Source organism: Anolis sagrei, chromosome 2, assembly GCF_037176765.1.
Source record: "Anolis sagrei isolate rAnoSag1 chromosome 2, rAnoSag1.mat, whole genome shotgun sequence".
Classification (NCBI taxonomy): Eukaryota; Metazoa; Chordata; class Lepidosauria; order Squamata; family Dactyloidae; genus Anolis; species Anolis sagrei.
The window spans coordinates 172,634,735-172,651,804 of NC_090022.1; the positions used below are offsets into that span (position 1 = coordinate 172,634,735).

At 44.5% G+C, this 17,070-nt stretch overlaps 1 protein-coding gene across 1 annotated transcript in view; it reads left to right on the forward strand.

Moving 5' to 3' along the window:
- The window catches only part of PLP2 (proteolipid protein 2), a 59,402-nt gene extending 43,365 nt beyond the window's left edge, over positions 1-16,037 (forward strand). The window contains exons 2-5 of the mRNA XM_060763306.2: positions 2,160-2,315; positions 5,165-5,260; positions 8,948-9,038; positions 11,693-16,037. Of these exons, the coding sequence (XP_060619289.1) occupies positions 2,160-2,315; positions 5,165-5,260; positions 8,948-9,038; positions 11,693-11,712 (363 nt within the window). The 3' untranslated portion in view covers positions 11,713-16,037. The remainder of the gene's footprint in view (positions 1-2,159; positions 2,316-5,164; positions 5,261-8,947; positions 9,039-11,692) is intronic.
- The last annotated feature ends 1,033 nt before the right edge of the window (positions 16,038-17,070 follow it).

Sequence of the window (17,070 nt, forward strand, 5' to 3'; positions counted from 1 at the left end):
ATCAGGTATTTGTGCCAAATTTGGTCCAGTGAATGAAAATACATCTAGCAAATCAGATATTGTTTGAGTCCACAGTGCTCTCTGGATGTAGGTGAACTACAACTCCAAAACCAAGGTCAATGTCCACCAAACCCTTCCAGTATTTTCTGTTGGTCATGGGAGTTCTGTGTGTCAAGTTCAATTCCATTCTTGGTGGAGTTCAAAATGCTCCTGGATTGTAGGTGAACTATAAATCCCAACTGACAACATCAACCTCCCCCAACCCCACCAGTGTTCAAATTTGGGTGCATCAGGTATTTGTGCCAAATTTGGTCCAGTGAATGAAAATACATCTAGCAAATCAGATATTGTTTGAGTCCACAGTGCTCTCTGGATGTAGGTGAACTACAACTCCAGAACTCAAGGTCAATGTCCACCAAACCCTTCTGTTGGTCAGGGGAATCCTGTGTGCCAAGTTTGGTTCAGATCCATCATTGGTGGAGTTCGGAATGTAGGTGAACTACAACTCCAGAACTCAAGGTCAATGTCCACCAAACCCTTTCAGTATTTTCTATTGGTCAGGGGAGGCCTGTGTGCCAAGTTTGGTTCAGATCCATCATTGGTGGAGTTCGGAATGTAGGTGAACTACAACTCCAGAACTCAAGGTCAATGTCCACCAAACCCTTTCAGTATTTTCTATTGGTCAGGGGAGGCCTGTGTGCCAAGTTTGGTTCAGATCCATCATTGGTGGAGTTCGGAATGTAGGTGAACTACAACTCCAAAACTCAAGGTCAATGTCCACCAAACCCTTCCAGTATTTTTCTGTTGGTCATGGAAGTTCTGTGTGCCAAGTTCAATTCCATCCTTGGTGGAGTTCAGAATGCTCTTTGATTGTAGGTGAACTATAAATCCCAGCAACTACAGCTCCCAACTGACAACATCAATCTCCCCCAATCCCGCCAGTATCCAAATTTGGGTGCATCTGGTATTTGTGCCAAATTTGGTCCAGTGAATGAAAATACATCTAGCAAATCAGATATTTGCGTTACGATTCGTAACAGGAGCAAAATTACAGTTCTGAAGCGGCAACAAAAATAATGTTATGGTTAAAAACTGTGTTGTGGTAAAAAAAACTGTTATGGTTAGGAGTCACCACAACATGAGAACTGTACAACAATACAATACAATAAGCCTTTATTGGCATAACATGGCAGAGAGTAAAAACATAGTACACGTAATAAAAAAGGGCTTCTCGTTTGCTACACATTCAGTTTGCAGACTTCATTCAGGAATCTTGCCACTGAAAGGCAGCAGCTAAAGTCCTGGCAATTTAAAAGCAAAATCACTTTGTCAGAATCGCTGCGGTTCTTCAGTGAATCTATGGCTTGTGTTAGCAGGCTGGATCTTAGCTCCTGGTAGAGTGGACAGTGCAGGAGAATATGCGGTATGGAGTCTAGCTGTCCTGTGCTGCAGAGGCAGACCCTCTTGTCGCTTCGGAGGCCATTGAGTCTTCCTCTATGGAGCGGTGATGGCATGATGTTAAATCTAGCCAGCATGTAGGCTCTTCTGTAAGAGGGGTTGGTGAGCTCTGAGATGTAAAAGGCTGGATTTCCCTGTGTGTATTAACTATAACCAAGTTAATAGGTGAGCAGGATTTGTTTGCCAAGCTCAACAATTGGTTGTGGTCCCTTTCTAGCAGCCTCCTTTTGATGAGGGTAAAAATCTCGGAAAAAGATAGTAGAGTCAGGAAATCGCTGTCGTAGCCCAATTCCCCGATCCGTCATTATGGTCCACATGAGAACTGTATTAAGGGGTCGGGGCATGAGGAAGGTGGAGAACCACTGCTCTAGACCATGGCCATGCAGCACAAAAAAACCTACAACCCTGTGATTCCGGCCGTGAAAGCCTTCAACAATACAAAGAGTAAACTGCATGCACCAGCAACACGGGCTGATGAAGTCTGATTTTTGTCCTAAAATGGCACTTAAATGTGATCGGTTTCAAGCAACTAATGTAGATCTTAAGAAAGACAGAAAAGGCAAGAAGGGAGGTTGGTGTGTCAATCCCATGGACCCACATTTCAACCCCAAACTGCAAGACGTAGGGCCACTTTCTAAGTATTTGTTCTTTTGCCATTGATCACTACTGCTTTTTGATTGTTCTTCTGTTTTTCCTCCTAGTGCGGCTGTATTCTGATCCTGATCTGCTATGGCGCTTCAAGGACACCTGGGTACACATCATTGGCCATTTGCATGTTGATTTACTGCATCGTGATGTTTATCATCTACACGTGTGCATTGGACAGTCAGATTGGTTTCATCCACTGGGGATGGACTGTAAGTACTGGGATGGGATAAAGATATGAGTGGCTATACTGTGAGTAGGCTAGTTGTTAGTCTCAACTATCACAGACTGTAGTGGCCGAGGCAAATTAGTGTGGCAGAAGGGACCTTTTTTCCCTATCCCACCTTGCTACCAATAATTTTTATGTAATGGGTCACACGCAAACAGACTGGCCAATGTATGACAATGATAAGAGTAATTAGGAGGTATATGTAGCATAGCCGTGGCTGAGCAAATTAATGATTATTTGTTTATGTATGTTTGAGCAGAGGTCCACAAACTAAGGCCCGAGGGCCGGATACAGCCCTCCAAGGTCATTTACCTGGCCCTCACTCAGGATCAACCTAAGTCTGAAACGACTTGAAAGCACACAACAACAATCCTATCTCATCAGCTAAAAGCAGGTCCACACTTCCCATTGAAATACTAATAAGCTTATATTTATTAAAATTATTCTTCATTTTTATTATTGTATTGTTTTACGTGTTTTTTGCACTACAAATAAGATATGTGCAGTGTGCATAGGAATTCATTTTTTTTTCAAATTACAATCCAGCCCTCCAACAGTTTGAGGGACCATGACCTGGCCCTCTGTTTAAACAGTTTGAGGACCCCTGGTTTGCATGAGTGGAGCTTGTAATGCTGGCGTGAGCTTGACTTTTAAAAATATTTTTCCTGAGGCAATTTAAAATGGGTACACCAATACCATAAACCAAATCCTTTCTTCCAGATCTTCAGCTGTCCTCCTCTGATGTAGATCTTCTCATCAATAACGGGACACAAGTCTTTATTATAATAAACTGAACAAATAAATATTTATTCAAGGATTCTCAGACATACAAAGCTTAACGGTTACTCAGTATTCCTTAGATCAGGAGTCCTCAAACATTTTAAACCGGGGGCCAGTTCACTGTCCCTCAGACCGTTGGAGGGCCGAACTATAGTTTTAAAAAAAATCAATTTAAAAATTCCTCTGCACATTGCACATATCTTATTTTGCTGTGTGGAAGGGCCCTTTGAGGGGGTTCTTTCTAGCCCTCTTTAGGCAGAAATTCCAGGAGCAGAGAATGGGAAATCTTCCTATTTTTAGTCTGAACAAAATCTGGCTACCAGTATTAAAAAAACTCTAAAATTATAACTGTAAATAAAGAACAATACTCAAACACAGGGGAACTCCAGACAAGAAACAATCAGGGCCAGCTAATCACCTCTCAACAAAGGATTCTCCCTAAAAACTGTCAGGCTATGAAATGGTAATCAAGGTGGCCAATTGAAACATTTATACCTACCTCCAACAGACAAGAGTTCTTTCTCCCACCCTGGATCTTCCACAATTTTCCTAGTTAAAGGTTTTCCTCTGACATGAAGTCCAGTTGTGTCTGACTCTGGGGTGTGGTGCTCATCTGCATTTCTAAGTCAAAGAGCCGGCGTTGTCCGTAGACACCTCCAAGGTCATGTGGCCGGGGCAGCTTCCCTCGGCCCCAATGGGCAGCGTGAGCCTGCCAAGGGAGGAACAGCCTAGTCGCGCGTAAAGCACCTCGCAAGGTGCTTTATGCGCGATTTGGCCACGCGGAGCAGCTGCCCTTGGCTGGCTCATGCTGCCCATCGGGCCTGATGGGCAGCATGAGCCTGCCAAAGGAGGAGCAGCCCCGCGTGGCCTACTCGCGTGTAAAGCACCTTGCGAGATGATTTACGTGCGAGTAGGCCACGCAGAGCAGCTGCCCTTGGCTGGCTCACGCTGCCCATCGGGCCTGACGGATAGCGTGAGCCAGCCAAGGGAGAGGCACTGTGTGTGTGGGGGGGGGGCGCTCCTCCGCGGGCCGGATAAGTGCCCTTGGTGGGCCAGAAGTGGCCCACGGGCCATAGTTTGGGGACCCCTGCCTTAGATGTTGTTACAAATTACTTCTGTTATCACAGATACTTGAAACAGTTTCCAATATAACTCCCAGAATGGCTTGTCCTTTTACCAGACTGGCTTGAACTTATTTCACTTCAAAATATTATTCCTTTTCGGTCTCCTGACTGACATTTAAGGCACTGGCTTGCCTTTTACTCCTTTCAGCTATCCTACGGAAGTTACAAAATTCTTTTCCCCTTAACTCAACAGGAAAGGAAAAACCCACGTAACAACAAGTCCGCAATAGGCAAACCGTGAAATAGCCTAAACATTTGAAACATTAGAAAGAATGTCCCAACTGTAAGAGCAATTTGACATTGGAATATACTGCCTTGGATTGTGGTGAAGTCTCCTTGCCTGGGGTTTTTGAGCAGAGGCTGGATGTCCATCTGTCAGGAAATTCTTGATTGCGTATCCCTGCTTGGCAGAAGGAATTGAACTGGATGGCCCTTGTGATTCTATAATTCTTTATATATATTCATGCAGATAAAGTTTGGGGAAATTCACACTGATTTTACTATATTCATTCATTTGCCCACAAGTGAGCCCTGTTGAATTAATTGGAACTTATTTCTGAGCAGACAAGGGAAGCCAGTGTATATGATTGGGCTATGAATGGATCTATTTAAACATAGATTGACCCTAAATTCAGATTAGCACAGTTAATAACAAAACTTTCAAAATTTCATTATTACTCCATTATTGATGATTTTTATGACACAACTAATTAGGAACTGCCATTGATAATGAAATTTTGAAAGTTTTGTTAGAGTTCTGAAATTTTCACCACCAGAACTTTAGCAACACTGTAGAACCAAAGCACCAGCGCCCCCTAGCTTACACCGCCAGAACTTTAGTTTTGTAAGTACTTTAGAACCATTTAGAACCATGGATTGCACATGCCTAGTATTAACCTCTTCTTTCCCCTCCTCTTTCTTCTATTAGGATTTCATAAGAGCTCTCATAGGAGCCGTTGCCTTTCTCATTACCTCCCTAATTGTCCTCATTGGGCACTATGATGGAGCTGGCATCGCTGCCGGGGTAAGTAAAGACACAGGCTCTCACGGTCAGGAAGGATGTTGGTCAAATTGGGTATTATTTCTATTATTCAGGGAAGGCACACTGGAACAGCCACATTTTCAAGCTCCTCCTAAAGACTGCCAAAGTGGGGGTGTAAAGGAGCGTAAAACTACTGCCACCAAATTTGTGAGGAAAGCCGGGCAATGATCAATATCAGCTTAGGAGCTGATTTATAAAGGAACTATTATTTACAGAAGTATTTATTTATTTGATAGCGTAGCGTTTACTGTCCCTGGTTTGGTTTTACTTCTTATGCAGGCTGTTTGACTTAGGAGAAACTGTATCAGGCAAGGCTTGAGGAAAACAGTAACAAATTTATTTAACAGGAGTATAACATATTCAATTGTTTCTTCACAAGAGGCACAAATCTTAGTTGGTTACAATAGTAAGGTTTCCTGAGTAACTTTAGGTACAGACTTTAAGAGGTTTCTGTAAGCAGATGTATCTTTCCTGGATGACTGTCCTAATAAAACAAATAAGCTAAAAAGCTTATTTAACAGAATTGGCTCCCAGCCAAACTTTGATTCTTAACCCAGAATCAATAATCCCCTATAGCTTTATCACTACCGGGTCCTTTCCTGTAACCCCTTTGGTCACAAATTAGTTCCCTGAATCTCCACCTAGAGCAGTGGTTCTCAACCTGTGGGTCCCCAGATGTTTTGGCCTCCAAATCCCAGAAATCCTAACAGCTGATAAACTGGCTGGGATTTCTGGGAGTTGTAGGCCAAAACACCTGGGGACCCACAGGTTGAGAACCACTGACCTAGAGATTTTAGTCTTCCCTGTAACTCTAACGATCACAGACTGCCTATTTCAAACAGATATGCAGTTAGGTGACAGTTGGCTCCACCCCTGTTCCTATGGCAACTCAGGCCAAGCCAGCCACCATCTCTAACAAAATATAATTCTACATACTTACCATTTACTACCTACTGTTTAAACAACACATAACCATAAGAATAAAAATTACACATTGTCACAGGGGGCCTGTCTGATATCTTTAGGGAGCGAGTTCCAGAGTCGGGGGGCCACCATAGGGAAGGCCCTCTCCCTCGTCCCCACCCATCACACCTGCGAAAGGGGCGGGAGCGAGAGTAGGGCCTCTCCAGATGATCAGAGAGATCGCGTGGGTTTGTAAACAGAAATGTGGTCACGCAGCTAGGCGGGTCCCAGACCGTTCAAGGCTTTGTAGATAAGAATCTGCACCTTGAATTGGGACCGGAAGATGAACGGCAGCCAGTGGAGCTCCTTAAACATGGGATTGACCACTCCCTGTAAGTCGCTCCAGTTAGTAACCTGGCTGCCGCCCGTTGGACCAATTGAAATTTCTGGGCCGTCTTCAAGGGCAGCCCCACATAGAGTGCATTGCAGTAATCCAATCTGGAGGTGACTAAGGCATGGACCACCATGGCCAGATCCGACTTCACGAGGTACGGTCGCAAGTGGTGCACGGGTTTTAGTTGTGCAAAGGCCCTCCTAGCCACCACTGATGCCTGAGCTTCAAGCGTAAGTGATGAGTCCAGGAGGACACCCAAGCTGCGGACCTGTGACTTCAGGGGGAGTGCACAGGGGGAGTGCACATCGAGCACAGGTTGCCACCTTATACCCCGATCCGGCTTACAATCGACCTGGAGGACCTCTGTCTTGTCGGGATTGATCCTCGGCTTATTCATCCTCATCCAGACAGTCACAGCGGCCAGGCACTCATCCACCACCTGAGGGGCTTGCTTGGAATTAGGTGGAAAGGAGTAGTAGAGTTGGGGGTCATCTGAAGTATGCCTTTGTTTTATCCCTTCTCCACATCTCATAGGCAACAACCACTTTGTTCCTTTGCCAGGATTAAGCAAAAGAGTGTAGTAGAAACAAGGCTTAACAGAAATATATCTGTCTGTTCTAGCTAAAGAAATCTCCTTGATACTTCACCAGTCCTTGTATGACAGCATGTTACCAAAATACAAGGAGCCCCCGATGGCGCAGTGGGTTAAACCCCTGTGCCGGCAGGACTGAAGAGCGACAGGTCGCAGGTTTGAATCCAGGGAGAGGAGGATGAGCTCCCTCTATCAGCTCCAGCTCCTCATGCGGGGACATGAGAGAAGCTTCCCACAAGGATGATAAAAACATCAAAATCATCCGGGCGTCCCCTGGGCAACATCCTTGCAGACGGCCAATTCTCTCACACCAGAAGTGATTTCTGACACGACAAAAAAACAAAACCCAAAATACAGTCTTTATGGCCTACTTCCCATTGTCAGTCTCAACAAGGATAGACCAATTGAATCAACTGCATTTACCAATTTGTTGACTTTCCATGCAAGAATTGAGCCAATGGGTTGACTCTAACTGGGATGAGATTCTGGACAATATGTTTGCATTGTTTGTATGGCTATGCCACCCTCCTTGGAAAACTGTGGCTGTAGAACAGTACGGGGTTGCACTCCCCCTGAAATCACAGGTCCGCAGCTTGGATGTCCTCCTAGATTCAGTGCTGACGCTTGAAGCTCAGGCGTCGGCAGTGGCTGGGAGATCCTTCGCACAATTGAAGCTCATGCACCAGCTGTGACTGTACTTTGTGAAGTCGGATTTGGCCATGGTGGTCCACGCCTTAGTTAACTCTAGTTTGGACTATTGCAATGCACTCTACCCTTGAAGACAGCCCGGAAATTCCAACTGGCCCAACGGGTGGCAGCCAGATTACTAACTGGTACGAATTACAGAGAGCGGTCAACCCTCCTGTTTAAGGAGCTCCACTGGCCGCCATTTATTTTCTGGTCCCAATTCAAGGTGCAGGTTTTGACCTACAAAGCCCTGAATGGTTTAGGACCCGCCTACCTGCACAACCACATTTCCGTCTACGAACCCACATGACCTTTTCGATCTTCCGGAGAGGATCTTCTCTCACTCCCGCCATAGTCGCAAGCGCGACTTGTGGGGATGAGAGAGAGGGCCTTCTCTGTGGTGGCCCCCCAGCTCTGGAATTTGCTCCCCAGAGATATTAGGCAAGCCCCCACCCTAGCAATCTTCAGGAGGAGCCTGAAAACGTGGTTATTCCAATGTACCTTCAATGATTGAATGTAAGACACTCTCTGACCAAACTCTGCAAAAATGACCTCAGAAACACTTTTAAATCCTACCTTATCCTCGGATCCCCTCCCTGATTTTTACTTTGTCCTATCTCCCAGTGTTTTAAATTTTATCTTTGAATTTGGTCCTGCCCAATGTGATCATTTGTGCTTTAATGTTTGATTTTATGCTGCTGTGTCGCTTATTGATACTGGTTTTGCATTTTATGTAATTTATTTTCTTATTTTCTATTGTGTTTTTGTGTTTCTATTGTGTTTACTGTATTGATGGGCATGGCCTTATGTAAGCCGCCCCGAGTCCCCTTGGGGGAGATGGAGGCAGGGTATAAATAAAGTATTATTATTATTATTATTATTATTATTATTATTATTATTTCCCAACCTTTGGAGCTCCAGTTGTTTTGAACTTCAGCTCCCAGAGATCCCAACTGTTAGGAATTGTGGGAGCTGAAGCCCAAAACACCTGGAGGACCAAAGGTTGGAAACCACTGCTCTAGAAAAAGGCTAAGAAATGTAAAATAAAGTCGAGCAAAATGATATAAGCTAAACTGACATTTTCCTTCAACAGGTGTTTGGAATTCTTACTGGGATCCTCTTTGGTTATGATGCTTACACCATCTTACCGAAGCTGAGAAGAGCACACACAGCAGCTCCCACCGGTAGGTCCCACTGGCAAAGATTTTTTTTTTCTGTGTCAGGAGTGACTTGAGAAACTGCAAGTTGCTTCTGGTGTGAAAAAATTGCCATCTGCAAGGACATTGCCCAGGGGACGCCCGGATGTTTTTTATGTTTTGTCATCCTTGTGGGAGGTTTCTTTTATGTCCCCGCATGGAGAGCTGGGGCTGGCAGAGGGAGCTCATCCGCACTTTTCCCAAATTCAAACCTCTGACCTGTCGGTCTTCAGGGTTTAACCCATTGCACCATTAGAGGCTCCACTGGTAAAGATCAAATGATAGAGAGATCTTTTCCAGGTCACTTCTTAATGGCTTTTCTTTCCTACATCGACAGTGAACTGAAAAAAAAAATCCTAGCAGGGGTATTATTTATTATTTATTTATTATTTATTTGCGACATTTCTGTGCCGCCCTTCTCACCCTGAAGGGGACTCAGAGTGGCTTACAAGATATATATACATACAATACATTATATTATTAGCATAGTACAATATCAGTATTATATTTTACTATATTGTACTATACCATTATTTCGTAATATTATTAGTATATTACATGTAATATAAATATATATAATTATAATATATTATTAATATTAGTATTATATTGCATTAGATTATATTATAAATATTATATGTCTATACAATATAATATATTACATTAAATTATATTATATTATTAGCATAGTACAATATCAGCATTATATATTACTATATTGTACCATACCATTATATTGTAATATTATTAGTAATATTACATGTAATATAAAATATATAATTATAATATCATATTATTAATTTTAGTATTATATTGCATTAGATTGTATTATAAATATTATATGTATATACAATATATTATATTGCATTATATTATATTATATTATATTATTAGCATAGCACAGGCGACAAGATAGAACTGTCCCCTGGCCCCCTCTCTCTTCACTCTGGCCCAAAGCGGCAGTTGGTGCTGGGGGAGGGGTCCCCAACTGATGACATATGCAAGAGACAAGATGGAACTGAACCCTGACCCCCTCTCTCTTCACTCTGGCCCAGAGCGGCAGTTGGTGCTGGGGGAGGGGTCCCCAATTGATGACATATGGAGACAAGATGGAATGGTCGCCTGGACCCCTCTCTCTTCACTCTGGCCCAGAGCTGCAGTTGGTACTGGGGGGAGGGGTCCCCAACTGATGACATACGCAGGAGACAAGATGGAACTGTACCCTGCCCCCCCCCTCTCTTCACTCTGGTCCAAAGCGGCAGTTGGTGCTGGGGGAGGGGTCCCCAACTGATGACATATGCAGGAGACAAGATGGAACTGTCCCCTGGCCCCCTCTCTCTTCACTCTGGCCCAAAGCAGCAGTTGGTGCTGGGGGAGGGGTCCCCAACTGATGACATATGCAGGAGACAAGATGGAACTGTCCCCTGGCCCCCTCTCTCTTCACTCTGGCCCAAAGCGGCAGTTGGTGCTGGGGGAGGGGTCCCCAACTGATGACATATGCAGGAGACAAGATGGAACTGTCCCCTGGCCCCCTCTCTCTTCACTCTGGCCCAAAGCGGCAGTTGGTGCTGGGGGAGGGGTCCCCAACTGATGACATATGCAGGAGACAAGATGGAACTGAACCCTGGCCCCCTCTCTCTTCACTCTGGCCCAGAGCGGCAGTTGGTGCTGGGGGAGGGGTCCCCAATTGATGACATATGGAAACAAGATGAAATGGTCGCCTGGACCCCTCTCTCTTCACTCTGGCCCAGAGCTGCAGTTGGTACTGGGGGGAGGGGTCCCAAACTGATGACATACGCAGGAGACAAGATGGAACTGTACCCTGCCCCCCCCCTCTCTTCACTCTGGCCCAAAGCGGCAGTTGGTGCTGGGGGAGGGGTCCCCAACTGATGACATATGCAGGAGACAAGATGGAACTGAACCCTGACCCCCTCTCTCTTCACTCTGGCCCAGAGCGGCAGTTGGTGCTGGGGGAGGGGTCCCCAATTGATGACATATGGAGACAAGATGGAATGGTCGCCTGGACCCCTCTCTCTTCACTCTGGCCCAGAGCTGCAGTTGGTACTGGGGGGAGGGGTCCCCAACTGATGACATACGCAGGAGACAAGATGGAACTGTACCCTGCCCCCCCTCTCTCTTCACTCTGGCCCAGAGCGGTAGTTGGTACTGGGGGAGGGGTCCCCAACTGATGACCTATGCAGGAGACAAGATGGAACCGTCCCCTGGCCCCCTCTCTCTTGACTCTGGCCCAGAGTGGCAGTTGGTGCTGGGGGAGGGGTCCCCAACCGATGACATATGCAGGAGACAAGATGGAACTGTTCCCTGACCCCCTCTCTCTTCCCTCTTATTATTATTTCATTATTATTTCATTATTGATGATTTTTATGACAGAACCAATTAGGAAGTGCCATTTATAATGAAATTTTGAAAGTTTTGTTAGAGTTCTGAAATTTTCACCACCAGAACTTTAGCAACGCTTTAGAACCAAAGCACCAGCGTCTCCTAGTTTTCAGCACCAGAATTTTAGTTTTGTAAGTACTTTGGAACCATGGATTGCACATGCCTAGTTCACAGGCACATCTTGGTTTGAGGAAAATACTATGCCAAAATAATTGCTTATGCCCATATTTCCTCTTTTACAGAGCCTACAGAAGGGATCTGAAAAGGCCATTTCCCTGGTTCGTCATGATGGCACACCTCACAGGACCCATCACCTCTTGCCTCCCACCAGAAGAATATCCCAGTCTATTTGGCAACGTTTCTCTTCCTCTTCTCCTCTTTCTCTTGATGTCTCCCTTCAGGAGGCAAATTCCATCCGACAGATCATTCTTCTCCCCTAATTTTGAGAGCCAGCATAACATAGTGCTTTGAGTGTTGGGGTCAGGGTTTGAGTCTCTGCTCAGCCATGGAAACACACTAGATAATCCTGGGCAAGTCACACATTCAGTCCCAGAAAGCCCTGTGATCGATTCACCTTAGAGTTGCCATATGTTGGAAATGACTTGAAGGCACTCAACAACCTCTTGCTAACCCTAGTTCAACTTCCACTTCCTAGTTCTCCTTTGCTGATTTCATCCTAACAGAGAGGTGTCTGGTGTTCATAGATAAGAGAGAAAAGTGCTCTCGCACATATACAATAAGGATAGCCTCTGTATATATTTATTTTTAGAGGCAGTTTCAGGCCAGTTGAGCAAATAAATCATGATAGGTATTGATGATCAGGCAGAAAACGGGACCCTTGCATCTTACTGCTAGGTTTCCTCTTCAGGGAGGGAAGTAAAAAAGGGCTCTTGAGAATCCTTGTGCCTTTGCTCTTCTGTGTCCGTTATCCCCGACTTAAAATGGGGAGACGGGGGACCAGAGACTGGGTGCTTCTGTCAAGTTTGCCTCCAATTTTATTTCACTCTAAAGTAGTGAATCTAAAAGTAGTGGATCTAAAGTAGAGGGTACTGTTTTGGAGGACTCCAATAAGTATTTTTATTACTATTTTAGAAAAGTTTAAAAATAATCCTTGAGAATGGACCCAGTTCCAAGCCTCATCAAAGATATGTTTTAAGATTATTATTTTTTATTAAGCCATTTACAATGGGTCAAGTGATTATCTTTTTTTAAAGCCTTTTCCAATTTTGCCCATTACTAACCCCTCCTTTCTTGTTTTAAGACAGGGGTCCTCAAACCAAGGCCCGAGGGCCGGATATGGCCCTCCAAGATCATTTGCCCGGCACCTTGCTCAGGATCAACCTAAGTTTGAAACTATTTATTTACAGCTTTTATATTCCGCCCTTCTCACCCCGCAGGGGACTCAGGGCAGATTATAGTGTAAACATATATGGCAAACATTCAATGCCAATTTTTTGACATACAAACATATACAGACATACACAGAGGCTATTTAACTTTTTTCTGGCTGCCAGGGGAGCTGTCGCTTTCATCGTCCATCTGCGACGCTGATGAAGCACTTCCGCATTCCCCGCATGCTTCCCCGCTGGAATGCTTTGCTGGAGTCTTCTTTATGGCCTCATAAATCTGTTAATTTTGCCTCCCCAAACTTTAAGGTGGTACCTTATTTTCCTACTTGACAGATGCAACTGTCTTTCGGGTTGCAAAGGTTGACAACACGCTACACACAATTGGTTGGAAACGGACTCTAACCCGAGCTGGCTTCGAACTCATGATCTTTTGGTCAGAGTGATCTTAATGCAGCTGACACTCAGCCAGCTGCGCCACAAGCACACAACAACAACAACAACAACTTGAAAGCACACAACAACAACAACAATCTTGGGTTGTTGTAGGATATTTTCAGGCTATATAATAATAATAATAATAAAACTTTATTTATACCCCGCTCCATCCCCGCTTACATGAGGCCACACCCATCAGTACAGTACACAACAATATAACACAAAACATAATAAAACCAAAAAATAAAATATATAAAATGCAAAACCAATATAATAAGCACCACAACAATATAAAAACAGACATTAAAACACAAAAAAAATTCACTGGGCAGGGCCAAATTCAGGATAAAATTTTAAAATACTGGGAGATAGGACAATGTCAAACATCGGGAGGAGGATCCGGGGAAAAGGGAAGGATTTAATTGCATGAACCATAAAATAAAGTGCTTCTGAGGTCATTTTGTGCAAAGTTTGGTCAGGGAGTATCTTACGTTCAATCACTGAAGGCACATTGGAATAACCAGGTTTTCAGATCCTTCCTGAAGACTGCCATGGGGGCTTGCCTAATATCTCTGGGGAGTGAGTTCCAGAACTGGGGGGCCACCACAGAGAAGGCCCTCTCTCGTCCCTGCAAGTCGCTCTTGCGATGCGAGCGGGAGCGAGAGAAGAGCCTCTCTGGAAGATTGAAGAGATAGTGTGGGTTCGTAAATGGAAATGCGGTCACGCAGGTAGGCAGGTCCCAAACTGTTCAGGGCTTTGTAGGTCAAAACCTGCACCTTGAATTTGGCCCGGGAAATAAACGGCAGCCAGTGGAGCTCCTTAAACAGGAGGGTTGACCGCTCTCTGTAATTCACACCAGTTTGTAATCTGGCTGCCACTCGTTGGACCAATTAGAATCATAGAATCAAAGAGTTGGAAGAGACCTCATGGGCCATCCAGTCCAACCCCCTGCCAAGAAGCAGGAATATTGCATTCAAATCACCCCTGACAGATGGCCATCCAGCCTCTGTTTAAAAGCTTCCAAAGAAGGAGCCTCCACCACACTCCGGGACAGAGAGTTCCACTGCTGAACACATCTCACAGTCAGGAAGTTCTTCCTCATGTTCAGATGGAATCTCCTTTCTTGTAGTTTCAAGCCATTGTTTCGTGTCCTAGTCTCCAGGGAGGCAGAAAACAAGCTTGCTCCCTCCTCCCTGTGGCTTCCTCTCACATATTTATACATAGAATCATAGAATCAAAGAGTTGGAAGAGACCTCATGGGCCATCCAGTCCAACCCCCTGCCAAGAAGCAGGAATATTGCATTCAAATCAAACATGGCTATCATATCTCCTCTCAGCCTTCTCTTCTTCAGGCTAAACATGCCCAGCTCCTTAAGCCGCTCCTCATAGGGCTTATTCTCCAGACCCTTGATCATTTTAGTCGCCCTCCTCTGGACACTTTCCAGCTTGTCAATATCTCTCTTGAATTGGAATTTCTGGGCCATCTTCAAGAGCAGCCCCACGTAGAGCGCATTGCAATAGTCCAATCTAGATGTAACTAAGACGTGGACCACCGTGGCCAAATCCAACTTCACGAGGTACCGTCGCAGCTTGCACATGAGCTTCAATTGTGCAAATGCCCTCCCAGCCACCGCCGACGCCTGAGCTTCAAGCGTCAGCGCTGAATCTAGGAGGACATCCAAGCTGAGGATGCTTGCCATAGATGCAGGCGAAATGTCAGGAGAGAATGCCTCTAGAGCATGGCCATATAGCCTGAAAAAACCTACAACAACCCAGTGATTCCGGCCATGAAAGCCTTCGACAATACATTGAACAACAATCACATCTCATCAGCCAAAAGCAGGTCTACACTTCCCATTGAAATACTAATAAGTTTATATTCGTTAAAATTGTTCTTAATTTTAATTGTTGTATTTTAAAGTGTTTTTTGCACTGCAAATAAGATATGTGCGGTGTGCATAGGAATTCATTCATATTTTTTTTCATATAATCATATAATCAAAGAGTTGGAAGAGACCTCATGGGCCATCTAGTCCAACCCCCTGCCAAGAAACAGGAATATTGCATTCAAATCACCCCTGGCAGATGGCCATCCAGCCTCTGTTTTTTCAAACTATAATCCGGCCCTCCAACAGTTTGAGGGATTACGACCTGGCCCTCTATTTAAAAAGTTTGAGGACCCCTGTTTTAGGAACTAATGTATTGATGTGAACACATTTCTACCCATTTCTGTGGGGCAGCCGATCTTAAATAGGTAAACACATGCTGTACTTCTGTATAAGCAGGACAGTTACAAAGGGATGCTTGGAACTAGGTAGGCAAAGAGGAAAGCTTTTTGTATTTTGCTCACAGGTATTTTGAAATAGTAGACACATCACTATAGCGTGACCAAGGAAATAAGCAAATATGTATACTTGATAAAAGGTCACAAAATTCAGGATATTTTTTTTCATAACAGGAAACTTAGGTGGCCTTACTAGATCATTCTGGTGTAGTCCAGAGTTCAAGCACCCATGGTTATGGGCTCTGTGTTATTTATAAATTGACGTGGGAACCTTTCTTTCATCTTTTAGAGGAATGGGGACTATTATAGCACTTACGTTTGCAATGTTTCTCCCACCTATTTGGAATAGGGACAGGGAAAAGAGGAGAGGTGCATTTGTTTCCTTAATACTGCCAGACCGTCCAGATGTCTCTTTCCCTTTCCTTTGGTCCCTCAGGCAGCTTGAATGCATTTTGTGCTTTTTGTGGGAGGAACTCCAATGAATGGTTTTAATGCAAATAAAATATAGCTGAATTGGAAGAGACCCTTTGACTATATCTGTAAACATTTTGCGTCAGCTTGGTGCATGGAAAACTTGTGTACTGTCTTTTGAGTAATGCTGAAATGTCTCAGTAACTTTTTTCATTCTGAAAAAGAAATGTGATTTTGTTAGGTACATCTCCAGTACTCATAGGTAAAGGTAAAGGTTGTCCCCTGACATTAAGTCCAGTCATGTCTGACTCTGTGGTGTGGTGCTCATCTCCATTTCTAAGCCGAAGAGCCGGCGTTGTCCATACACACCTCCAAGGTCATGTAGTCGGCATGGCTGCATGGAGCGCCCTTACCTTCCCACCAGAGCGGTACCTATTGATCTACTCACATTTGCATGTTTTCAAACTGCTAGGTTGGCAGAAGCTAGGGCTGACAGCGGAAGTTCATACTCATAGACATGTGAAATTACATATACAGAGTTCCAGCTATTAGAGATGTCATCATTGCACCTTGTGTGTGTGTGTGTTTATTAGTCATGTGCATTTGGGGCTTACCTTCATCTGTTTTGTGTCCCGGCTTTCGGTAGGTGCCCCGATCCGTTTCGTCTGAGCCTCCCATAATCGGGAGGTCAGATATTCATTGGGTTGTTGTAGGTTTTTTTGGCTATATGGCCATGTTCTAGAGACATTCTCTCCTGACGTTTTGCCTGCATCTATGGCAAGCATCTTCAGAGATAGTGAGGTCTGTTGGAACTAAGAAAATGGGTTTATATATCTGTGGAATGACCAGGGTGGGACAAAGAACTCTTGTCTGTTGGAGCTGGTTCTTTGTCCCACCCTGGTCATTCCACAGATATATAAACCCATTTTCCTAGTTCCAACAGACCTCACTACCTCTGAGGATGCTTGCCATAGATGCAGGTGAAACGTCAGGAGAGAATGGCTCTAGAACATGGCCATATAGCCCCAAAAAACCTACAACAACCCAGTGATTCCGGCCATGAAAGCCTTCGACAATACAGATATTCATTTTTTGTTTCTGGGGCCGAAAGATCCATTTTCTTTAGGCCCATTATTGGGAA